The sequence below is a fragment of the Pituophis catenifer genome, unplaced genomic scaffold, assembly GCF_029215685.1.
Source record: "Pituophis catenifer annectens isolate HBS135680 unplaced genomic scaffold, rPitCat1.0.hap2 SCAF_2, whole genome shotgun sequence".
In the NCBI taxonomy this organism is placed as follows: Eukaryota; Metazoa; Chordata; class Lepidosauria; order Squamata; family Colubridae; genus Pituophis; species Pituophis catenifer.
In genome coordinates, this window is record NW_027256882.1 from 198,974,105 (window position 1) to 199,000,538 (window position 26,434).

The following is a 26,434-nucleotide window of genomic DNA, read 5'->3' on the forward strand; positions in this document are numbered from 1 at the left end:
TTACTATAGAATGAAGAAAGTGATCTTATCAATTAGGATGGGTGAAAATTGTATTCCTTCTGAAATTTCCAAAAATTTGAATTTGGATTTTAGGAGAGGACTCTGAAAATCTTCCTTTTTCCTGGAATAGTATCAAGAAATAACTCGGGGATCTCCTGCCTTTGGACACTGGGAACTGTTGCACAAATCTTCTTCATTAACTCAGACTAACTTAAAGAAACGGGTAAATAGATCAGAGATAAAAAGCAAGGATTGGGGCAATGACTATTGACAAAAGCTTTCCTTTTCCTATTTGCTCGCCTGGTAACCATCTCCAAAGCTTATTATATCAGGAAATAGAAAGAGTCTGCTGGTTGGCGATTAAACAGTTGCAATTGTTACAGCCGGATAGAGGGGAAGGATGACTGTAGCTGGGGTGAAGGTATCATTGAAAACGGACAGAGGTGAAGCTGGAAATGGAGATGAGAGATAAAATAAAACTGATTGTAAACCCATTTGGGAAAGAATATAGTGAGCAATGGCAACAATTCTTTGCATTAATAGAAGAACACAATAGTTGCTAAACAAGTGTAGCGGTGGTTTGTATATTTTGATAAAATTCCATTGAACTGCCTCATTCAGATGTAGCATGTGGATAGTATTACGGTGATTTGGTATTAATGAGAATGAGGACAGAGATGGCTTTAAAAAAACATGAATTATTATTGGAATTATAGTTTAAACTTGAACTTATCATTAGAATATCAATAACAGTTATGACAGCTAATCATGTTTAGAGACAGCCTAAGTCTAATGCTGAGACTAAATCGGAGGGGATATTTTCTTTCATGGCTAATATTAGAAGCAGATTGCGGGACTAAATGGATTAGGCCTGATCCAGCAACTCAATTTTTATTGGGCTGCACAGAAAAAAAAATTTTTTTTTTGGAAGCCGCTTTGATGCTTTGAATACCAATCTGCACATTTCAGTTCACTTCAGGCAAACCCCATTTTGTTTCCAATCCAAGGCAGTATCTTATTTTATTTTTCCAAAGTTTTAAATGATTTTTCATTTAATTACTATGGTCATTTCCCCACTTCTGATTTCTATTGTCATCTGGGAATGTCCCACCATTGTTGTGTCCAATCCAATGTGGGCAGGCTTTATGTCATTTCAGTATTTGCTTGGTGATACTGTTGTAATCAAGATGTTGTGTAGACCTAGTGAGAAAGCAACTTACATGACAGCTCCCGCTACTGTCAAAATACTTGAAAAGGCATCTAGATGCCTTCCTAAGTGAAGTAAATCTTTTAAATGAGCCTAAATCAGCGCTGTCAAACTCCTGGCCCGTGGGCCGGATGCGTCATGCGCTGGCCATGCCCATGCCCAGTTTCGTGAAGGGGGGGAAAAGTCCTGATATGTCATGTGACACTGCCATGACGATGTGAGTTTGACACCCCTGGAAATAAACTGGTCATGAACCTTTAGAATTTGGGGAATTGGATGAACTGTCAAAGCTCTGACAAGGATTTTCAGAGCAATTCTTTCTTATCTGAAACTGAAGCTGATATTATTCTGAAGGCACTTATTGTGGCTTTGCACTGACTGTAGATCACCCCACAAAGTAATCTAGGAACCTATTTTTTTTCCATTGCTTGTCCAGAAATGTATTATATTGATTGCTGTTTTTAATAACATTATTGGATCTTCATAACATAACATGATTGGATATTCTGCAAAATAGCTCATGTATTTACACACATGCAAATACAGACATGCCCTTTCAGATTTGTTAATATTAGTCCTACATATGAAGCAGAATCGAGAGAAACGGTTTCATCAAGTGCACCATTTAACAGTTGATAAATGTTCAGTAAAATATCCCCTGCTCTGCAACCCATGTCCATAAAAAAATACATCTGCAAAAAACCTAGCCCAAAGTCCTCCTGACAACCCATTTTTATATTTTCTTCTCCATTGAATGAAGGGTTTTATTTTTGTATTAATGCATGCAACCCCCCTATTGCAGTAAATTCCACAAAGGACAACAGGATTTCCTACTAAGTAGACATGCATAGGATTGTAGCATACTAAAAGAAGTATGGTACAATTATATTCCACCTTTCTTGGTATTGAACTCTGGTGGAATTTAAGTACCTTTAAACATTTCTAATTAAGGACAAGCAAAATAACTATAATGCAATAAAACAATACAATACAAAATGGTGTATGATCAATTGATGTTTTTTGTCGCAAATAAATATTAAAAAATGAAAATGTATTTCAGTCTGGAGAATGTTTTGGGTTTCTGTGGGTTCATAGAATCTGATATACAGTACTCCAAATACCTCTTGTGAATTTTTTTAAAACAACACAGCAAAACAAGTGAAACAGGTATCTACCTTTGATTTTAATCAGCATTCCTTTGCCAGTGTTAGATATGTATATTACCGTCTCTGTACCTGCTTGACTGATAAACTGCAAAGAGAAAGATAGGAATAATAAACCTGAGGCTAGAGTTATTTTCAACTGGGAAAGCATTGCTCAATAAAGTATTATTCACTAGTCATTTAAGGCTTCCTGCTTCTGGCAAAGTCTACCTTGTCATGTGTATCAGCTAATGTAGATGTTGCTATTTCTACCTTTTATTCCTTCTTCCTACTTAGAAATAAGAGGCTAATTATACTGGCTGATCTCTCTCTCTCCCTCTTTCTCTCTCCCTCCCTCCCTCCCTCTTCTCTAAACCACTCTATTTTACAAGATTACAAGTTCCCCTCAAACTAACACATCTTCGGCTAAAACTGCTGGGTTGATTTTGGTCTGCCATCTTTTTTCTTCTCTAAAACCAGCAGCCTTCAACAGGCAAAGGTGTTTACAATCTATTATGGTTTTCTATCTACCTTAAATCTTCAACTGTCCTCCTCCTCAAAGTTTTTCAGATGACTCCAGTCTGCCAATTCAACAGCGACTCCTCCTTTTTCCTAGGTGAATTATTGCCTATGAGAAAATGTATTATCTAGTTTACAATCAGAATTCTACTATCAACAAAAAGAACAAAATGCCTATGGATGGTTTTATGACTAGAATACAAAGGAGATATTGGGTTACATGGACAAATTTAGGTTACTTATAGTTAATATTGTATTTAACAAGCTAATCTTTATTAGCATGCACCCTATTAATTTCACTGGGACTTGAGCACAATTTTCTCTGGTTAGGTTTGCTGTGATCATGTCTAGGCTCAGAACCACAGCTTGACGAAAACATTTACACACAGGCTAAGTTCATGGAACATTTTAAAAGATAAACCACGGTTTGTAGAATATAGTACTTACATTCATACACCACATTAAGCTGAAAACAAACTAAGTTTAGCTTAGCTTACAAAAACTATAGTTTTAAAAAAGAGTTGGAGGCAAGATGTCCTTTCTCATTGCTTTTGCCCAAAATTTGATCAAACAAATTTTGCCATTCAGTGCTACAAAACTTTACAAAAGTTACTTGACTAGAGTTGGTAGAAGGAAAGAAGGAATATGTGTGCACATCAGAGTAAGTGATTTTTTCTATTATACTACCTTCAGTTCTTTGAAAAGTAATTACATTTTGACAAAGTCAGTTGAAAATAGATCTAATAACAGCTTGAAGTGATACATTTCTGCATAGAGGAGAATCGGGGAAGAAGTGAAATAGTTTTGCAGGCAAGGACTGTAGAGAAATTCAAGTTTTGCCGAGAATGACTGAAAGGTAGAACGGAAAGCATTATTTTTGGACATTATCTTAATGATGAACAATAAAGGTGGCTGTTATTCTATAGTTTTTTGTAGAACCAGACTACTACGAGCAATCTTTACAGATTCCTTTTCTTGGCCATGCCATTTTAGCCATTCCAATGATATTAGTTATTTCTCTTGTTGACACTAATAAGGATTGTGCCTAAAACAAAATCTATTTATGTGATGCTTCTGAAGGCTAACAACAGCCTGCCTCATCTGTGTTTCCTTTTTCCACTATTCTTTTTTTTTTTTAGTCATGCGTTGTCTTTTCTCAAACACTTTGCAGGTTTTAAAGCATTGTAATTATACCATGCTAGGAAAGCATGTACTGAGCCAAGATCTATCTTTCTGCTGCCACATGAGGGCATATAATCTTCAGAATGGAAGCGGAGACGGAAAAAAGAGTTTCATAAAGTAATGTTTCTGGCAGAATAGGGAAAAAAAAATGCTGGCAATAGGTTATGCAAAACAGCAACACTGCTAAGGAAAGCTTTTCTGACCAGATTCACATATGAAGTTGGAGAATGAAATACAGGGAATAGAATGGACATTATGTGAAGGGGACTAAGGAGTCATAATTCAGGACATGTAGGCAAATGTAATGTAGTAGGTACAGTTATTTGTGTGTGTGTGTGTGTAGTGATTTTGTAGCAGTTTAAGCAAGCCAATTTTGGCATTAGTTTCCTGCCATCGTTGCCTCTTCTCAGAGCTGACAAGCAGTACTATAATCTTTTGATAAAGCAGGAGAGAAATTTAACTGATCAGTTTTCCAAGATACTTTGCAAGTATCTATCCTAAGAACAATACCGATAGAAGTATCTTTTGAATCTACTTGTTTTAAGTTAAACTGAATAAGCTTGAGGAATTCCTGGAATAATGGGTCAAGATTTGGGTCAAGATTTACCTATTCCACATCTTTAATATTCTTCAGTATTTTACTTACCTTAACATACAGAAAATGACTGGGTCAAGTCATTTGGGATTATAAGGTTTAATATTTTCAATCTGTAGAGGACAGCCAATTCTTCCTTCCTTTTTGATTACATTCCAAACTGTTCCTTAGTGTCAAAAATACATTAAATATATGCTACAGACTAATGCTGACTCCAGATAGTCAGCATTGATGCTGTTGGCTTGTAGAGCTGACCTACAACTTCTAATTCAATCCACTACGATAGTATAGCATTTCCTTTAAAAAGTTAGTTCCATAATTTATGGATTGCCAATCTGGTGCCCTTCAAATGTATTGGGAATATGTGTGGATTAGATAGTGTGGGAGTCACACTTGGAAAGCACCACGTGGAAAAAGCTGCATGTATTAAATGTGAGATTATCACTTTAGGGTGATGAGGGGTTTGACACTGTGATTCTATTATTTTTTCCACCCCCCCCAAACTTACGTATATTTAAAATATCTAAGGCCCAAATAAAGGTGATATTAAATGAGTCCTTGAATTTAATGGGCATGTTTTTAAAATGTAAAGTATTTGTGTGAATATGTGAAATTACATATGGTAATTTCTCATATGGTCTGAAACATAAAGATTATATTTGCTGAATCTGGCAGTCATGAATCCTAAATAAGAAACAGACAAATCACACTGAGATTTAAAATGTAAAAATGTATTTCCCATATAACATTTAAAACTACCTTTGATGATTTAATTTTTCTGAACATGGTTAATGTTTTACATTGTATATGCCACTTTGATCTTTTCAGAGAAATAGTTTAAAAATGGAATTTCTATGTTGGAAGTATGCTTATACTTAATAGCAGGAAAAAAAGGAAATAGGGATAATTCTTAAATGGGGTTTTCAATATTTTAATTGGAATTTTGCAATATTTTAAAAATGCTATTATATGTTCCCAAATAATAAAACAGTTGCTAAAATGCAGTTTGTAACATGAACATTGTTTCTGACTTGGAATCATGGTTATATTGCTATGTCACATGATCTGGAGAAGACATTGCCAACTTCTCCAGATTTTTTTTTTGGGTGGTGGTGGTGGGGAGGGTGTCAGAACCTCCCCAGCTAAACTATTTGAGCCTTGGACCCCCTTGAATGATGTTACTGCTCCCCCTTGTGTCAGCTCTCCAGAAGAGTCTTTTAAGTTTTAAGCATAAGAATGCCCAAGCTATTTTTATAAAAATGTAGTTAGCTCTGTGCATCTTCTCTTTTGATGTTTAAATCAGTGCAGCATTTTGCTTGATTAATGTCACTCCTAAGTATATTCCCATTCTCATGAGTGTTTTCATGCCTTTCAGAGAAAGGTTGCCTGTTTAGTGCTGAAAGAATATATATATAGACTTCCGAACATGTTTTGAGGACTAGATCTGATGCACTACAACTAATCAGACCAGCTTAGTTTTAAGCTGGAATTAATCCATTCTGATTAGTTTCTGATTCTGTAGTCAGATTTTGGTGAATGACCTTCTGGTCTTGCTTGGAACCCCATGTATATATCAGTACATTGAATGTTTCTATGATTTACTGAGATACAGGTGACAATAAGTTGACTGTGAAGTACAGTAGTTATGGTAGAGATCCTAGCTTGCAGAAAATAGTATAAACACACTTGGGATAAAATGGGGGTTGGTTTTCTTTGTATTAATGTGTGCTGAAATTAAAAAAAATATATTGTCTTTATCATTCAGAGGGAATACTGCAAAGTATGACTAAGGCTGTAACCAAGTCTGCATCATAATATTACTAGAAACCATAATATGAAAGTCTTGAGTAACAAAAGTCATTATGGGCAAAAAAGGTAAATATTTATTGACTGACCTCATGATGACCATACTTTAAGAAAGATTGCAATTTGGAAAGTAGGAGGAGCAAATTCATAAGAAGCAGGGATACACACATGAAATGAGATATAGAAAAATGAGTATGTTGGACGTCTGTGCAATTAAGAGGAGAAGAATATAGTAACTCTGAACGAATGTGAACTAATCTTACAGAATAGAGTTGATGAATTCCCATAGACAAATGAAGATGCAGGTTTAATTATGAATGAAAAAGCTAAAATGTATGTTAAAAATATAAAATGGCATCTTCTAAGTTGTTGTGAGTGGGTATAGAAGTAAAATTCCATAAGTTGACAATATGTTCAATGTAATGCTTCAATAAGTTAAGATTGAAAGAACTGAGAGATGAGTTTGGAAAAAAATTATAAAGCCTTCTGAAAGAATGCAAGGGAAGAAAAAGTTTAGTTAAGAAATATGAAAGGGTGAATAAGAATAGGAAATCAAAAAGTGTGATTGGACATGAATGAGACTGTTGACTGTTAGATGAGCATCTGTTTAAAAAGCCTATTTGTTCTGAATACAATGTAAGAATAAATCTATTCATACGTTATTTCATGTGGCGGAGGAATGAATATGCATTTAAATGTGTGATTCATTTCATTGTTTATTATGAAATATTGGGAAAAGCTTTGAATATAGGATAGATCAGTTTTGATCAAATTTTGGGAAAAAAGGAAAGAATGAAAAATGAGCATGAAAGCTGAATTATTGTAGGAAGAGAAAATGCAAATACTTTATGAAAAAATATTAGAAAAAATATTATAAATATTATGAAGAAATATTAGAAACTACTAATAAAGCAAATAAGGGAACATTGGAACAGACATGCTGTTGAGGTCACTCAGTAACATCAGAGTATCACAGAATTTTCTGAATATTAATGTAGGAATGTTTGAAAAGAGATCCTTGGTGGGATGATCAGATGGATGAGGAAAAATGCAAATAATAGAATGACTCCTGTGAAAATGGGGATCAGAGAGAAAGACTCCATGATATGTAAAAGAAAAAACAAGTAGCAAAAAAAGCAATGACTAATTAAAATTAAAAGAGGCAGTGAAGATGCAGTGCAATTTTCTTGGAAATCTGAATGGAATTTAAAAGAAAAGTGATGAAATAATATGGGACGAAACTGAATTGAGGAACTGCTAGAACGATTATTTTAGAGGTTGGAATAGGAATGTTAGTGATGTAATCATAGTTATATATTAAACATGTATGCCACTTGACTTCCAATAGCTCAATGTTCAAAATTACATCGGCATTACAAAATTTACAAGGGGATTAGTGGGCCTGGTTACGTGTTTGACTAAAATCTGACTAAAAGTGTTCAAGAGGTAGAAAAAAAAATCTGGGAAGTACAGTACAGTTTTATGCCAGACCAGTTTCTGTTCTTCAACAGGTCATTGAGAACATATGAATGCAAAAAAGAAAACTTGGTGTATGATGATTAAACAAAAGAACCGAAATGAATAGATTTAAATTATGGAATGTTTTCCCCAGCTGTGGATTTGAAATTTGATTGCCGAATGCCAGTAGAATAGAAAAGGATGGAAGTAAAACATGAATGGGAATAAATAGAATGGTTAATAAACAATTCAGCATTGACTAGGTAGAAAAACAAGGATATGTGATGTCCCCTTGTTGATCTATTTATGGAAAAATGTATAAGAAATATTTGTAGTGATATAAGAAGTGTTTTGGTTAGGGCACATAAAGATGATGGCAGATTGCTGGCTGAGAAGCTGAATAATTTGTAGGGAATGTTAGACTGATGATGCAAAGTGAAGTATGAATCTGAAAATTAATGTATCAAAGAGTTAGATAGATATGTTAAACAGGAAGAAAAGGTGAAGGATTATGAGCTATACATAAATGACAAAAACTAGAGGAAATAAATTTGTGTTTACATACCTCAGTAGAATGTTTATTAAAGATAGGAAAATGGATGGAGAATTTTTAAATTATGCCAATGCTGGTAGAAAGCTGGTGGGAAGATACCATCTGTTGGGAGAAATGAATGTTGAAAGAGCAAACTTCTACCCAGTTAGTTCTGTGGAAATGAGACTTGGTTATGTCGGGCAAAACATACAAGCAATTTAAATGCAGCAGGATTTGGTAACATTAAGAACAGTGAGTGGCGATTCAAGAAATGAGAGGATCAAGAATGATTCTGTGCTGGTTGAAATGTGAATTAAATGCAAAAGTACATTAAGGTGATTTAGAATGATAGAATGAACAAGGCTAGCACAGCAAAACGAATATGTGAAGGAAGACGGAATGGGTTCAAAGGAAGGGGAGGACCAAGAAACTAGAGGTTGAACAGAGTTGACAAAGTCCACAAAAATAAAGCGAGTTCAAAGAACAAAAGGCAGCAAACGGATGTAGTTGAAGGAAAGATAGCTTGCCAAAATGGAGAGGTGTGTAGAGATATAAGGATGGTATTGGTGCAAACTAGATTTAGCTATATTTCCTCTAATTTTTCTTATTTCATCTCTTTACATTCTTTCTCACCCCTTTTCTGTGCATTGCATAAAGTTGTTTACTTCAGAAAGAACTAGCATGACAGGCATGTAAGCATGTGCACCTTGTGCTGCTAGAAGAATTGTCTTTAAATTGTTAAAAAATGCATATACATATCCTTATCTGCCTCAGGGATATGTGTTTCTTCTCTAGAGCTTTATATATCTATTCTTTCTCCTTTCTCTCTTAGAGACACAACGATCCACAGTTTATCAACATTAACATTAACACTATCATTATCATGATAGCAACATTATCCTGGGACACATATATTGGCCTTTATTCATAATTTCTCTATATAAATTCATAATTTCTCTGTATAGACAACCTCAAGCACCAGACTATATGACTCCTGTATTGAATGACTGTGAGATCTTTAGAATCTTTAGAAAAAGTAGACCAGCCTGGCTATTTCCAGGCTGGTCTACTTGTAGTCCTCAACTTATGACCACAATTGAGTCCAAACTTTCCGTTGCTAAGCAAGAGAATTATTGTGACTTTTGCCCCACCTTCCTTGCCACTGTTGTTAATCACTACAGTTTATTAAATTAGTAACACAGTTATTAAGTGAATCTGACTTCCCCATTGACTTTGCTTGTCAGAAGGTCGCAAAAAAGCATCACATGACCTCAGGACATTGCAACCCTCATAAATAAATCTGAATTTTGATCACATGACCATGGAGATGCTGTAGTGGTCTTCAGTGTGAGAAATGGTCATCAATCACTTTCTTTCAGTATTGTTGTAATTTTGAACAGTCACTAAATGAATGGTTGTAAGTCAAGGACTACTTGTATAAAAAAAGATGGATTGCAACAGGCTATTTTACATCAACAAACAGAAAAAAAAATCTGATTTTGTCCTCCGTTGGGCTATGGCTGCATTTATACTTCAATGAAGAGCTGGAAGACAAACTGGGGAGTGGGCAGCAGAATTATGATTTGGGACATCAGACATGCCTTCAGTGAATAAGAGAAAACAAAATATCAAAAGAAACAAACAAAACATGTCCAAAATTGCCTACATCACCTGGAGTTAGGATTCACTTCAAGCTGCAACCGAGTTGTATCCGATTACAAATAATAAATATAGCATACATTCTTATTAACAAACAAATGGACAGGCTTGTTATCTTTATTTATTTTAAAAATACATTTCTGAAGAGAAGAATCCTACAAATGCTAAGAGCATTTTGTTTTATGCTCTGTGGGTAATAGGTGGTCATTAAAACAGTCTGGCCAAAGTATCAGCTGCACATTGGTGATTCCAATTTACCCCAATAAAAAACTGAAGTGTTACAAATCATTAATGCATTTTTAAAGAAATCACAATGAAAATAAAAGATGGAATTATAAAACAAGGGATTGTTCTACAGTATCCTCCCTTCTGAACAGAGTGGGCAGTTTGGGATAAAAGTCCAGAGATAAATACATTGCTGCCTATATACCTCTAAGTATGTATATACTACCATTTTTCTTTTAATATCCCTTTGAAATAAGGAGTTTAATTTCCAGGGAAACATGCAAGGGAATGCACATCTATGTCATTTTAAACCAAGACAGTTTTTTTCAATACTGCCTTGCACAGGAGGAGCTTGTTAGCTTTTCTCTGAGCTATTTTATACTTATTTAAATATTTTATGCTGCTGTCCTGCATGAGAAGATAAAACAAAAATACAACAGTGGCACATCCTTAAGGTCATTGCTTAAATACAGACATACCCAAAACAACAGCTAAAAAAAAAATCAAAGTGATATCTGCAACCAATAAATCACAAGAAACAACTCTAACTATAGCCAAAGACAAACATAATTAATGCAACACAAACCATTAACCAAAAGGTCAGGTAAACAGGGCAGTCTGCATCTTGCTTGATAATTGTTACAGTCATGTATATAGTTGGCTTGCTAATTTCTTTATTGGTTCTAATATTAATTTTCTGCTTGGCAATAGATTGCCACCTGTTCATTATTTGAAGGAATCAGTTTACATTTATCAACTTTTTATATACTTGTAAGATGCACTATAATTGTGAAATGCAATTTTATTTTAATGCATTATACTGTAATGAGGACATATTCTAAGATTAAAGTGTTCGAGTCTCACAATACTTTTCTTGTTTGGGAACTTGTTAAATGGTAATTCTATAATGGGCAGTCCAACAAAGGATGCATTGCAGTTAAAAAACTATTTAAAAAACACTTCTAGTGCATCATTAAACAAAGCAAAAATATCATGGTCATGCTTAATAATTCATGGCTTTATAGAAAGAAACTGTCAAAACCTTCAAGCTTGTAGAAGCAATACAGAGATTCCCCTGCTCCCCTCCCAATAATTAGAAGTATTTTTTTGAGATTACCTTGTGATTCACATTAGAAATTGCTGGTGATTTGTCCAGCAAATAATCTGAGAAACTAATTTTTTTTTGGTTAATCCAATAACTGAAGTTTGCAGGATTCATGTTGTCATAACATCTCACCATAGTTTCAAACTGTTTCATTTCACGCTGCATCTGAACAGTAAAATCAATCGCCAGATATAAAATCACCATTATTACCATTATGACCCCACCAGGGCCTTCACTGCCAATGTAGGAATGAACCACTTAACTTGGTTTCATCATATATTAGAATTTAATATATGGGAAATGTTACTAAATGATCTCATTTTTCTTTGAACTCAGTCAACAGAATATTCAGCCATGACATCACTAGCTGGTGGATTAGACGAAATGAAGGCCAATTTAACAAGCCCTACATCAACAGATATAGGTGCCAGTGTCCCAGGACCACAATCATATCCTATTGTGACAGGTAAGAAAACTAGATACTTTAAAAAGAATGTATGTCAAAACTGATGCTTGTGATGATATAGTGCAGTGATGGCTAACCTTTTTGGCACCGAGTGCTGAAACTGGAGCGCACGTGTATGCATGCGTGCGCACAGGAATACCAGAACCCGGAAGAAAGCAGCTGGCCAGTGCGCATGAGCATGATGGCCAACTGCTCTTCTGGGTTCCGTTGCGCGCATGTGTGCTGGCCAGCTGGTCTTTGCGCGAAGACTAGCTGGTGATAGCGTGCTTGCCCACAGAGAGGGCTCTGCATGCCACCTTTGACACTTGTTCCATAGGTTCGCCATCACAGATATAGTGTATAAGGTTTGCGATATGAATTGAACAAATGCTAGTTTTTTAAAAATAAAATGAAAGCCATGATACTGAAGGCATCCAGAGACCTTAGTAGCTTGCATTCTATATAGATGTTCTACCTGTTTATTATTTCTATGAATAATTGCTTTGTATTTGTGAGATACACCATGGCAAGAAAAATAACTTTGTTGTAATTACAATAGAAATGAACAATTAATGCTTGAGGGACCATATGCAGCACAAAGCTTATCTGGGCATCAGAAATTATGCCTTTAAATTGTGAAAGCACCTTATTAAGAAACAAAATTCCCAAAAAGTCTAGCAACACACAATTGAAGCACTAACTTCTTTGTGGTTTGACCCATCAAAAAGAATGAAAGAAATATGTCCCTATCTGTTTAAAAAAAATATACCTGAATGGGAAAGATGGAAGGGACCAAAGAGATATCCAAAGGACCAAAAGAAAGCCCCATCACTCTTGGTGACTCCTTATAGGAATTCTTTCTTGTGAGAAAGAAAGGAAGGAAGGAAGGAAGGAAGGAAGGAAGGAAGGAAGGAAGGAAGGAAGGAAGGAAGGAAGGAAGGAAGTTGTGGAATGAAGACTTTACTGGTCTGCTTGAACGGAGGCTGTCTGAAGCTTCATTCCATCCTTACCCCTAGAATGAGGGAAGAATGAAGCCATTGCTCGAAGACTTTCCAGGCAAACTAAATGACGGATTCCCAGGGTGCTGCATAAACTTAGTGGCTGCAGCACTGGGAGAAGCAACATAGGAATATATGTCCTTGTCTGTAGAGGTCATTTTGCTGCCTGGAAGACAGCATGTGAATTGATCCAATCCGGTTTTCTACTCCTGTCTCTGCTGAACAGGAGTGACCTTTTTCTGTAGCTTCCTATTTTAGTACACGGGATGGATGGATTGTATACAAATTCTTTGCATGAGACCTAGAACTAAATTTGTTCAATGGGTATAACTAAGTTTCATGCCATCTTGTTCAAAACAAATAAACACATACCCCACAATTTTCTGCACTGTGCCTATTCTATTCAATCCTCCACTCAGGAAGGGGAAGATTATTTATCAACACAGCAACTCTAACTGAAGATTGTTTTACCCCACAATTTTCTGCACTGTGCCTATTCTATTCAATCCTCCACTCAGGAAGGGGAAGATTATTTATCAACACAGCAACTCTAACTGAAGATTTGTTTTAGCTGTTTTGATAGGTGTTTATTCTAATTTGCAGTAGCATTTTTAGCTCCTACTGTATCTGATAAATTGTTTGTAATTTTACTTTTTAATTATTGATTTTAAAATTTTTTTATTATTAATTTCTTATTTTATTTTGTAAATATAGTATTCTATGTCTCTTAATATAACAAAAAGATACAAAGACAAAAAGATACTGAAATATAAAAAACAAAAAAGGAAAAAATACATAGATAATATCAATTAATAATATGTATTAGATTATATATTTAAAGAGAAAATAAACTGAGTTTCTAGGCAACAAATTATATCTTGACTATACAGAAAATGAAAATTGGTAGGTTTTTCTTTAATTGATATAAAATCAATTGACAAATAGAAAGTAAACACAGATCAACAATCTGAGATTTAAAATCTGGTTTAGCAGACTCATTTCGATAAAGAAAGCAGTGATTTTAACTACAGTCCACTGGAAATCTAGATTCTTCATACATCGTTAAGTTCTAAATTTATGGTATAAATTTATGGTATAACATTACACTAACTTCTTTATGTTTTATTTTCTCTTCTCAATGTTGAATTGAGAAACTGAATTACATTGAACCAAAATGGAACATCAATGGGACAGGCTCAAAATGTGTACTAAAGTTCTTTCCACTATTTAAAATTTCAAATTTCCAACATTTTAATGTTGGCATCCAGTCTTTAGTAAGTATCTTAAGTGTTTAGTACACTACAAATATATCAGGAGATCAAGAGGCAATCAGACAAAGACATCATTTAAAACTAAATGATTAATTTACATAAAGTATTACAACTCAGTTTTCTTTCTTTGTTATAATAATCCTGTCAATTAAAACAATAATAGCTTTAGAATCTTACATAGGTAATCCTTCAATAATAACAATAATATAATTTAATGATTAATTAAATTTTAATGTTCTTAAGTTCATACTAATAATGTAATAAGGGTGACAAATCATAATATTTAGGAGTTTCAGATGCTGCTAATGCATTCAATTAATCAGTTGATAAAAAACATTTTAATTGGATATCTTTCCATTCATCAGTTTTCAAGTTCTTCCTGCAATATTGCAAATACTTTATAAGATTATTAGTTAAAGTATCAATACCCTGTTTGGCTACAACACTCAATCCCAGATTGTTCCAGATATCAATTACGAGACTAGAAATAAAATCTTTCTTCTCAATATATTCCAAATATATCTTGCAGTCTTTAATGGCAAATATTTCCTGTCATAGATACCCAGAATAAAAATAGATCCAAACCCCTGCCAAGATACCAAGGGGAACAAATAATAATAAAAATGTGTCCATGAAGACTTTAGAAAAGAATGACTTATTCAGTGAGATATGAAAATATGTCAGTGATAAACTAAATCTGAAAATCAAAACTCCCTTCTCTATAAGAAAATTGTTATTTTGATAAAGAAAACTGGGAAACTGTCAGATCAATATAAACGTTTTCATATCCTTAAAATATCCAAACAGATTTAACATCCACATACCTCTAAAAATAAGTATTCATTTAATCATACTTTATTTTTTTCCCATAAAAGCATGTAATCATTTGTTAATTTCAATCATAATTTGTGGTAAACATTTTGAAATACATACCTTTACTGACCTGGAGATCTTCCTAGAAACAATAATTCCAAGGTTCTTAAAAGAATTCAAACCTTATATAAGGTCCCAATCTTTATATCTTTCAATAGGTACATTAGATCCTATTGGACATATTAATAAAATTATTCCACTTAATTGAATACTTTGATAACTTACCAAAATGTACTACACCAATTTTGATAAAGAACTTTAATGTTTTTTTTAATATCTGTCTATCTATCTATCATCTATCTATCTCAAACAGCATATAAAAACAATTTATGTTTACCATCAACTGTCTTATTGCCCGAGATACCCTTCAGCTTTTGAATCAAACAGGTCAGAAGTTCCAAATTTAAATTAAATGTAAAAGGAGACAACAGATATTCTTGACAGATTCCACAAAACATTCCAGTGAGTCAACTAATAATTTCATTTGTATTAACTTTGGCTAATGGACCTCAACTAATTAAAAGGTATTTTTCCAATTCAAATATTCAGGTTTGCAGCTGATATAAATATATGACTTACATGATATCATAGCAGAACAAAATTTACCTCTGTCTTTTCCTTCTGCCTCTCACCCAATTTGTACAACATTCTACCCAACATGAGCAATGAAGATTTTACTTGCATTTATGTCATATACCTGGATCTGAAGTAGAAGATAAAGAAGATTTAATTAGCTATGTTTTATGCAGGTTATTTCACTGCATGACAAATGATGGCCATAGGGGTGAATGTGGGGGGAAGGGAACAGAATTTCTGTCCAAGTCTGATAATGAGCTAGAAATAGCTCTGTGTTCAGGCTTGGAGATATAGTCCTTAGCTTGCATTTGGTGTGATCTGAATGTGGTTATCGTTAAAAGAATATTGGATTATTGAAATCCTTTTGTGATAAAAATGTTGAATTTAAATATGTAGAAGTGGAGACTAGTGGTAACTCTATGCATTGCAGACAAGTGGATACGTGACACATTAGTGTTAGATCAGAATTAACTGAAAAGAAGTGAACTGAAGGTTTAAGTCCTCATAAACTTTTGTGGTTTATAAATATTGTGAACACATAAGCATAATAAAAGGACCCAAACATATGCAGTATATCCAAATAAAATGCAATGTATAATGTATGAAATTCATTTATGTAACACAAGAATCAGCTCTGTTCTTCACACCATTGCTTTTCTTTCAACCCTATTTTTTAATTCTTTTACAATACCTTTTGCTTTTCAGTGATATTTTCATGTATTTTATAGTCACTGTTTGTGCATCAGATTTTGTTCCAATGTTCTTTAATAACTGGATGAAACTTACAGTATATCAGAACAGAGCAACCAGAGTAGCACTGAAACTAACATATTATCTCACCTTGATCAACTTTACCGGAAAGCAAGCCATTTCCATTAAATCATCAATATCAACTAAGCACACAATCTACCTAAATGGTGCTCTGTACTGTAACATATTTTGCACAGGAGCCCCATTATACCAGCCCTCCAGGAGAGAAATGAAGAAAGGGTTTCCATTCATACAATAGTTTCTTTCTTTATGAAAATTAGGGCAAGTCCCGAGAAATAGGGTTTTGGGAGTTTTTTGTTAGAATGGTTTTACTTTCTATTGTTGCACTTGTGATTCTTTGCCCCAATCAAAACGTTCTATTGATTTTGGAGGTTCCTGGAGGGGGCATATTAAACCTAAATTGGATTATTTGTATATTGTATCATACTTCATTAAGGCAAGCTATGGTGTTGTTGATAGAAGTCCTTGGCAAGGTTTACCTTCATCTCTTGTCTGTCATAAACTATCAATTGGTTTCAACATTGTAGCTGTCTAGGGTACTACCAGTTAGAGGCAGCTCGATGGTCAGAAAGATTTTCAACTCTTCTTGTCAGTGCTTTTTGAGTTTGGAACAAACTAGCTGGACAAGCGGGAGAAGTAAACATGTGAAAGATGAAATATTATGACCAATAATTGGGGGAAAGAAATCAGGAAGCCAAATACACGGAAGAAAGATAACAGGAGTTGTACAAGAAAGATGAATGTGCTTGATAAAAAAGAAGTTTGTGAAAGTCTTCTAATACAGTGGTACCTTGGTACTCAACTGCTTTGAAACACATCACATTTGGTACTCAATGCATTTTGAAGTGAAAATGTTGTCCCACTATTCATTGTTTGTTTAGTATTCAACACACAAGCTAGAACATGTCAGTGTTGGCTGCCTTACAACTCACTACATTATTCCTTATGGGAAAAATTATTTGGTACTCATCATTTTTGGTACTTATTGTACCTCCTGGAACCAATTAATGATGAGCACCCAGGTACTCACCCAGGTACCACTGTATGTTTATGCATCATGTTCAGCAGTGTTTAATAAAGCAACACAGTGTAGAGTTAATAGGACTCTGTCCTGAAGTATTCTAAACTGAGGAATCCGAAAATCACTGCAAGATCAAATTACAGTCCTTGTACTAGATGATCCCATGCTTGCACACTTGATTTATATATTAGTTGATAAACTGGAAAGTAAATACAGGATTAATATTTTAACAATTGAAATCATTTTCACATAAAATCTAATAAGCTCTATTACTAAATATTTATACTAACCTACTAAGTATTTAATTGGTTTCTAGTGTTATGGTGTCCCTGAGTGGCTTAGGCTATGCATATCTTGTTCTAAACTTAAAATGATCATTTACATATTAAAATGATGCTTGAATACTTTGATAATTTAGAATGCTATTAGAGTGATATTTAGGGTTTCTGGAGGACAACTTTCTTTCCTTCTGAACTATTTCCGTGCTGCAGTTTCAGACTGAATGCCTCAGAACCAAAATTGTCCAGGAGTCCTTAATCTAAAGTTTAATTCATTGCAGGAAGGATGATAGATTTTGAAGAAAAAAAAAGGCTTATGGGGTACAACTTTTCAAATGATCATTAGGATGATATAAGTCAAAGAGACACAATTTAATGTCATTTAGAGGTTTGGGCCATGAGTTTTATAAACCTCAAAAGATTCTGTGGTCTATTATTAGGGTTTTTAGTCCAAAACATCTGGAATGCACTAAATTGTTCACTAATACTCAGGTGTGAAATCCAGCAGGTTCTGACAGGTTCTGGAGAACCGGTGGCGGAAATTTTGAGCAGTTCAGAGAACCAGTAGCGGAAATTTTGAATAGTTCAGAGAACCTGCAAATACCACCTCTGGCTGGCCCCAGAGTGGAGAGGGAATAGGGATTTTGCAGGATCCTTCCCCTGCCACGCCCACCAAGCCACACCACACCCACCAAGCCACACCCACAAAACTGGTAGTAAAAAAAATTAGATTTCACCACTGCTAATGCTCTCATCAACTAGGGGTCAAGCAAACCAATTATTTCTCTTTTTATTTAGGGTTTTTCCTTATCTTTCATAGTATGCATTCATCATTCCATGTCTCAACTGCTCTTAGATTTCTGATACCATATATTTTACTCTCTTTCTGGATCCTTTATAATTCTCATTTTTAACTTTCTGAGTTAGAAGGAAGAAAAGTAATAAATCTTGGATTTTAGCAATACTGCATCCTTCTCTCCTCCTGCGTTAAATAAACAAAAAAAGAGAATAGTTAGCATTAGTATGAACATAGAATTTGATTCCCCAGATAATAATGTTTGCTTTCTTAACAGTATGTACTTTCTTGAAAGCCACAAGCAGTTTTCAATAAAATACCCAAGTATATTTTAATTCATGAATGTATAAATTTATCTTGGGCATTTAATTACCCATATATGCTTTTACCTGGAAAGAGACATAGGTGCTGTAATAATAAATAATAGAGACAAAGTATTTAATATAACCAAGCTCATAATTTTATAGGTAACTTCAATGAAAATCATAATTATACTGCATAATATTAATTCAAATTAGTATTCAATATGCTGAATTATTACTTGGTCTTAAGTTCTCCACCTTAAAAATACCATAGATAATTTTAAAAAAACCCATCAAAATGGCAAGTAAATTAAGGTTGCCACCTCTTCCAAAGGGAAATAAAAAACTGTCAAAGCTAATTTGCATATGATTTATTTAGGCATGTACGTAAGTCTGGCCAGAGTTGAAAATGAGTCTTTACCTCCCCATAGCACGCCCAAGTGTGCACACAAACATATATCCCCATTCATATACAAACATTCTTTCCATCTCCATTACAATATTAGTAACATTCAAAACTTTTCATTCTGATGGAGAACATTCAGCTTGGAAAACTAATAAGGGAACAATAATTATTTAAGTTTAAATTCATTTAAATAACTATTTTAACTGTGTTATTATTGGTTTATATTTCATCCTGTTCATGTTTATTTTGTTGTAACTCCCAGGAAAATTTGAATGGGGTTAAGGGACTAAGGAGAATTGCAGCAGTATTAGTCTTAATAAATACTATCTTGCTTAAGATCATTTCATCTATTGATATTAAAGAACTGATAAATTGGTGTCACTACTTGCAATCCATCTTCTGATTAAAGAACAAAGTGAAGGCAAAATTAAAGAACAAAGTGAAGGAAAAATTAGACACAAAAGAGAACAAAGCTGTTTCACTTTTAATCATTTTATAGAAATGATGATCTTTCTCTCGATCTGACTCAGTGACATATGTTGATTTGGTGAACTTAAGTTCATGACTGACATGGATTTTGAAGTGGGGAATTCCCTATTTATCACCATACCATACTAATTCTCAATTTCTCGATGTTCTTTTTCTTCTGAAGGAAAAAAGGGAGTTTTTTAATTAGTTCGAACAATAGAATAAAAAAATGTGTGAAGAGAATTTACAAGTCATCTAGTCGAACCCTCTTAGTATAGGAGTAGACTTAATTATCCCTGACAGATGGTCACCCATCACAGTTAAAAACCCACGGGCAAATCTGTCATGATGGTTGGAGCCTTTTCTCCTAAATAGATGACATGCTTCTAGAACAAATTTGAACATTATGTTTGTATATCAGAATAAAAACCTTTATATTGGACGTAAAATATTTGCATTTGCATATGAGCATTCCTGAGAATGAGAATCTAATCTGAGCAATGATAAATGAAGGAGGTTTTATATCTATAAGAGAAAAGAAATTTATAATTTATACATTTATAAATGTATAATTAAATTTATAAATTTGTAATTAAAGAAATTCTTGATAGGAAAAGGCAATGTTCAGCACCTAATTCTGCTTGGAGAAGAATCATACAGCAGATCTCTAAGTATACTTGGGACAAAGACAAACTAATAGCTCAAGATTAGCAGTCTAATATAAGGAGTACGTGGAATGAGAAACAAAGCAGACAGACAGAAAATTGCTCATTCTGCCTTTCGTGGTCAGTAACTGTCAGATACTGGAGAGTAGTGCCTCTGAAGTTGCATCGCTAATATGCAATGAGCAAAGTATAAACTATCAGATAGTATCCAGTAGACCACTTTCAGTTTTCAAGTTGCTGGAAATGTAGTTTAGGTAGGCCAACATTTAATTCTGCAGGTCATTTTAATGTTCTTAAATGCAAATGTAACTTTAAGTATGAGCATAGCATTAGTTCTGTTTAGATATCTTATTTGTACATTAAAAATAGAGGACTATAGGAATTATAAGAGAAAGAATCTAACAAAATAGATTAGACCAGATAAGATTGATGAACCAATCCTTTTATATATCCATTGCAATCACACCCACCCACAAATTCCTGTTGAAATTCTGAAAATTGCCATATCCTCATTAAATGTTGTACATAACATATACTTTGAGCCATCACAAATATTGTGTCTTTCAACACATATGTGCTAGGACATCTTCATTTTGTGTGGGAAAATCAAATGTAGTATTATGCTTTAAAAAAAAAAAGGTTACAAATGAATTGTAAATAGCGGCAGAAGTCATTGACCAATGGAGGAAATAGTTCTGTTTCATGAAAATAAAACCACTCAATTCCTTAGTTCTTCACAATTCAACACCCAGCAGGATATTAATGTGTGAAATGCTTAAAAGCCCCCATATTCTGGGATGAAGAGAGTTTGAGAAATGGGTTTTATTGTGGCCAAGAAAACTAATCTGGTTCTTTTGATAGTGCTGAGATCTGCAGTTCAAGCTTCAGCAGTTTTTATGAGAATGTCTAGGGACAGAGCTTGGCTTCCATTCACAAACTGACCTACGTCTAGTTTGTATTGTGAGTCCTGAGTTCTTAAGCCAACTCGTAAAATAGTTTAATCAATGCAAAATAGGCTGAGAACCATGCAGATAAGAGAATTATGGCCACAGTGTTTCATTGTTCTTGTTTTCAAGCCAGGCTGGAGTAGGAAAGCAGCACTGAGAAATAATAATGTAAAAGATCCCCAGTGCAGCTGTGGTGTCAGGCTGGGCTTTGCATTTCCTAGCAGATTTGCAGATCTGATCTGCGGTAATATCATTTGAATGAAAAAAAAAAAAAAGTACTGTTTAGACATTGGCATTCACATCAGCAGGTCCATAAAACTAGACCTAAATTATGGTGAAAGGAAATTTTGATGACACTTTTCTAGCCCGCTTCATTCACCAACTTGCTTGTGGTTATGGACCAGTGGCTGAACATCTGATTATAAAACTAGTTGATTTCTCTCCATCGTTTTTATGCCACATTAAATATTAAGTTAAAAAAAAAATCCTAGCTCTTACTGCCTGCTGCCACGGTTCATAAGCATGCTCTCCATTTGCAAGCCAATGACATGTGCCCAGCTTATTACTGCTATAGTCAGCATTTCCTGAGCAGACCCTGATTGTTACTAATTACCTGCAGATGCATTTTCTTTGCTCGGCTGTGCTGACTTCAGCTCGGTCGCTATCACTCGGAGAGGACAAAGTGGCACCGAAATTGACACCTTTGCTTGCCTCTCCAGGAAGGCACGAGGGACAGAGTGACAAAACCATAGGCCATTCCCACTGCCCTTAGTTGGCAAGTCACTGTGCATTAGCTCTGCCAAAAATGTGCTGAACAACCTAGCAGAAATGAGATTTTCAGAAATATCCATTTCGGTATGATACCAGACAATTCTGAACAATATGAAATAAAATATAAAATATTTTATCTAAGCAATATGAAATAAAGTAAAAAATAAAATTGAATTTCTGTAGGTGTCAGAATGACACGCAATATTTGAAAAATATCCTCTTCCCTAACTTGCTTTCCATACTACATGCTAAAGTTTGTAGACTGGTTATAAAATGACTGAATAATGTGGATCTGCCCCACAATCACAATCCTAGCACATTCTTGCACTAAAATACTATAAAATCCAGGTATGCATAATCTGAATGTGACGTTTGCCCTTAAATTAGTCTTGACTCTTAGTGACTTCATAGACAAATCCAGTAATTTTCTTGGCAACAGTAATGAAGTTGCAATATTCCTGAATTTCACATTATAAACCAGGAGTCCTTAAGGACCTCGACTTACAACCACAATTAAGTCCAAAATTTCTATTGCTAAGTGAGACATTTGTTAAGTGAGTTTTGCCCCATTTTGTATCCTTTCTTGCCACAGTTGTTAAGTGTGCAACAATCACTGCAGTTGTTAAGTTAGAAAATTAACTTAAGTGAATCTGGCTTCCCCATTGCCAGATCACAAAAGGTGATCATATGACCCCGGGACACTGCAACGGTCATAAATATGAGTCAGTTGCCAAGTGTCTGAATTTTGATTACATGACCATGGGCATGCTGCAATGGTTATAAGTGTGAAAAAGGGTCATAAGTCACTTTTTTCAGTGCTGTTGTCACTTTGAATAGTCACTAAATGTACTGTTGTAAGTTGAGGATTTCCTGTATGATAGAATAAAGGTATGATTAAAAAAATAAATAAGCAATTTTCTGCTTCTGGAATATTTTTCAATTTCCTGCCTAATCTGCTACCCTGGAATTTCTTAATAGTGCCCTGTCTAAATACTAACCATGTCCAACCATAGTTAACTAAAGTTATGCACCCTGCTGTATATCTGTTGGATGACATGTTTTTCATAAACAAAAGTTTAGAATTCTTTTTCTTAATCAACTGTAGATATTACTTATTTTACTTAAAATATATCTATGTCTGCCCAGGGGTGAAATCCAAAATTTTTCCCTACCGGTTTTGTGGATGTGGCTTGGTGAATGTGGCAGGGAAAGGATATTGCAAAATCTCCATTCCCACCCCACTCCAGGGGAAGGTTATTGCAAAATCTCCATTCCCACCCCACTCTGGGGCCAGCCAGAGGTGGTATTTGCCAGTTCTCCGAACTACTCAAAATTTCCGCTATTGGTTCTCCAGAACCTGTTAGAACCTGTTGGATTTCACCCCTGTGTCTGCCCTTCACAGCAACAATAAAAAACCCAAACTAAAAAACCATAAAACAATAAAGCGCAATAAAAACCTGGTGCCTAAATAGGTATGCATGGATTTTTTCCCCCCTTGAATAAAAATGGATACGTGATCAAATAGATGCTATCTTGTATAGGGTCGGTATGGTCATGGGTGGTAAGGTTCTGGTACATATTTTGTTGGCAGCTACCTCAGAACCTAATCGAAAACAGGTAAAAGTTACATAAAGTAGGAGAAGAGAAGAAGGAAAAAGGAGATTAATGCTGTATGTATGGAAATGGTTGAGCAATCACATAAACCTCTTAGGTTCCCAACCATAAAATGAGAAAACTATTTCCTGGAAAAGATATTTAAGAGAGAAAATTTTCTAAAATGTGGATATAGAAGCAGTAGAACAAACTTTTTCTCCCTGTACTATTACTACTAGTAGTAATAGGGAAAAATTGGATGTGTTTATTTATTTATTCATTCAATTTCTATAGTTGCTTAACTCAACCCAGTAACACTGAGCAGCTTACAGTTTTAAAACTGTAAAACAATAAAAAAACAATAAAACAGTAAAGACCTCAAGAAAATGAAGAAAATGACAACAACAGTGGCCCTTCTTAAGTCTGTTCTATTCTATTTCTACATAATTTCCCCCTTTAAAAAGCATTAAGACTTACTCTTTCTTTAGTTTTTAAAATTTATACATAGAAAAAAAATTCTTATAAAAGAGAAGCTTGTTCCAGTGTGGAGTGTCCAAGCCAGTGGTGGGTTCCTCCCGGTTCAGCCCGGTTCCCCTGAGCCGGTAGCGGTGACAATATGACATCACCTAACTGGTTCTTCCTCCCCGCCCCGCCCCCCCACTCCCCGCGTTATTCTTACCTTTTATTTGGCCCCACCCCCAATCTATTGCTGCCTCCTGATGGCTAGAGGGAAAAAAACTTTTAAACTCTTGCTGCAGGGCTTCAAAGGGCCGCCCTACAGCTGATCAGTGTTAAAAGAAAACAAATGAGTAGACCGGTGCCTGCAAAAATAAATGGGTAGACCGGTGCCTGCAAAAATTCATGAATAGATCAGTGCCTGCAAAAATACATGAGTAGATCAATGCCTGCAAAAATAAATGGGTAGATGGGTACAGCTCTGCAAGCAGTTGAAAGCCTGGTAGACCAGTACCTCTGCTAAATCCTAAATAATTGTCACATGACCATCAAGCCACGCCCACAAAATAAGCCATGCCCACAGAACCGGTAGTAAAAAAATTTAGAACCCACCCCTGGTCCAAGCTCTTTAGGATATACTTTGTACATACCAACATACATTCAGAAAAACTACCTTTAAGACTGAAGCAGAGTCCCCTTGAAGAACGTCACTTCATATTTTATAGGGTTAGGACTAGCTGCATGTCAATCATATTCAGTCACCTTCTATGGAGAAGGTGCTAGTCATCTACCATATTTCATTCAAACTTCAGTTTACGCTGTCTAACAATGAGGGTATTGCACCTGGCTAAAACTCATTTTCTCCCAGCAACATATGCTTGGGTATTAAAGTTATTGCACAGAACACTAGTTAAAATTATCAAAATCATATATGTAAAGGGTTTTGACTATTTCAGAGTGATTTAACTGGTAGTGTTGGTGGTTATGGGGTTTGTTTTGTTTCATTTCCTCAGTGAAGGTAAAATAGTTTTGAGGCAAACAGTCCATTCTGTGGTTTTAGTAAGAAATTGTATGGTTTATTTAAAAAGACTAATAATTTCACTTCTTAATTCTCTTCAGAGTATTGAATGAAGGCAACCTACCCAAGTGATCACATCCTTAAAGAACAAAATATTTATGGGTAATAGAAATACTATTATATTTATGGAAGCTAAACAAACATTATTTATTTATATTTAATTTATGTACAGGACTTATACGGTCTCATATCATGATTATAGGCAGCTCATAGCAATCAATAAAAAAGAGATTAAAAACTAAAAATATCATTCTCTCAGGCACCAGACCAAACTGCCTCCTAGCTCAACCTCCATACTAGTCCAGTGCCTGAAGAGCCAGATCTTCACAGCTTTCTTGAAGGCTGAAAGGGTAGGAAAACCTGAGATTTCAGGGTGGGATGGCCACCCAATTACGTAAGAAGGCTTACCTCCAAGGTCACACTGAATGATAACATTCAAGGGAAGGGACCTGGAGTATACCCATCCTATCTAACTTAGTAGTATGGGGCAGGGAGAGGTGGTTCTGCAAATAACCTGCCTCTGTGCCATGTAGGGCTTTAAAGCTGATAATGAACACCTTGAATTGCACTTGGAAAGCAACTGAGACACAATGCTGTCTCTGGAGCACTGGTGTTATGACCTAGGCCCAAATAGTTATTACCAGACACAATCAGTCCTAAACAAACATATTTTATTAGAACAGCTGACAATTACTTCATTTTCATCTTAGTCCAAATTAATTCCAAAACAAATTCTTCATAAACAGTCCTTTGGCCTTATCACCAACCTTTGTCTTCTTTGGCACACTGCCAAAGGCTTTTCTTGGCAAAACCTCACAAAGTTCAGAAGCAAGAGACGCCGACAAGAAACAACTGTAGCAACGTTGCTTTCTTACAAAGATCCCAAGAGCCATTGCTGTGCTTTTAAGCCTTCTGGGAGGGGCCAATCATCTCCTGGCCTTACTCCCAAGTTGTCCTTTTGGCTTTAGCTCCTCTTGTCTTCTGGCAGCTCTTCGCATGCGTGCACTAGGAACAAGCTCCTCCTGTTCATCTGCCTCTTCATCTGCCTCTCATCTGCCTCTGGAGGCTCCAGAGTCCACGCATCACTCCCAGATGGCCCTTGTTCCATCTCTGCCTCCAACGCCGAGCCCTCATCCGGCCCTTCCTCTGACTCCAGGACTGGCCCATTATCCTCCCCAGCCTCCTCACTGTCCGACTCCGCTGCCAGCTCCGCAGGCTGCTGGCGGACCACAACAACTGGAACTCTGGAGCAGTTGCAGCTTCCACATGGTCTTTGGGCTGTCCTCTTC

General features: G+C 35.2%; 1 protein-coding gene across 1 annotated transcript in view; it reads left to right on the plus strand.

The window, feature by feature from the left end:
• Nucleotides 1-26,434, plus strand: part of PAX5 (paired box 5) — a 239,722-nt gene that overhangs the window by 108,891 nt on the left and 104,397 nt on the right. The window contains exon 7 of the mRNA XM_070935434.1: nt 11,767-11,896. Within this exon, the coding sequence (XP_070791535.1) occupies nt 11,767-11,896 (130 nt within the window). The remainder of the gene's footprint in view (nt 1-11,766; nt 11,897-26,434) is intronic.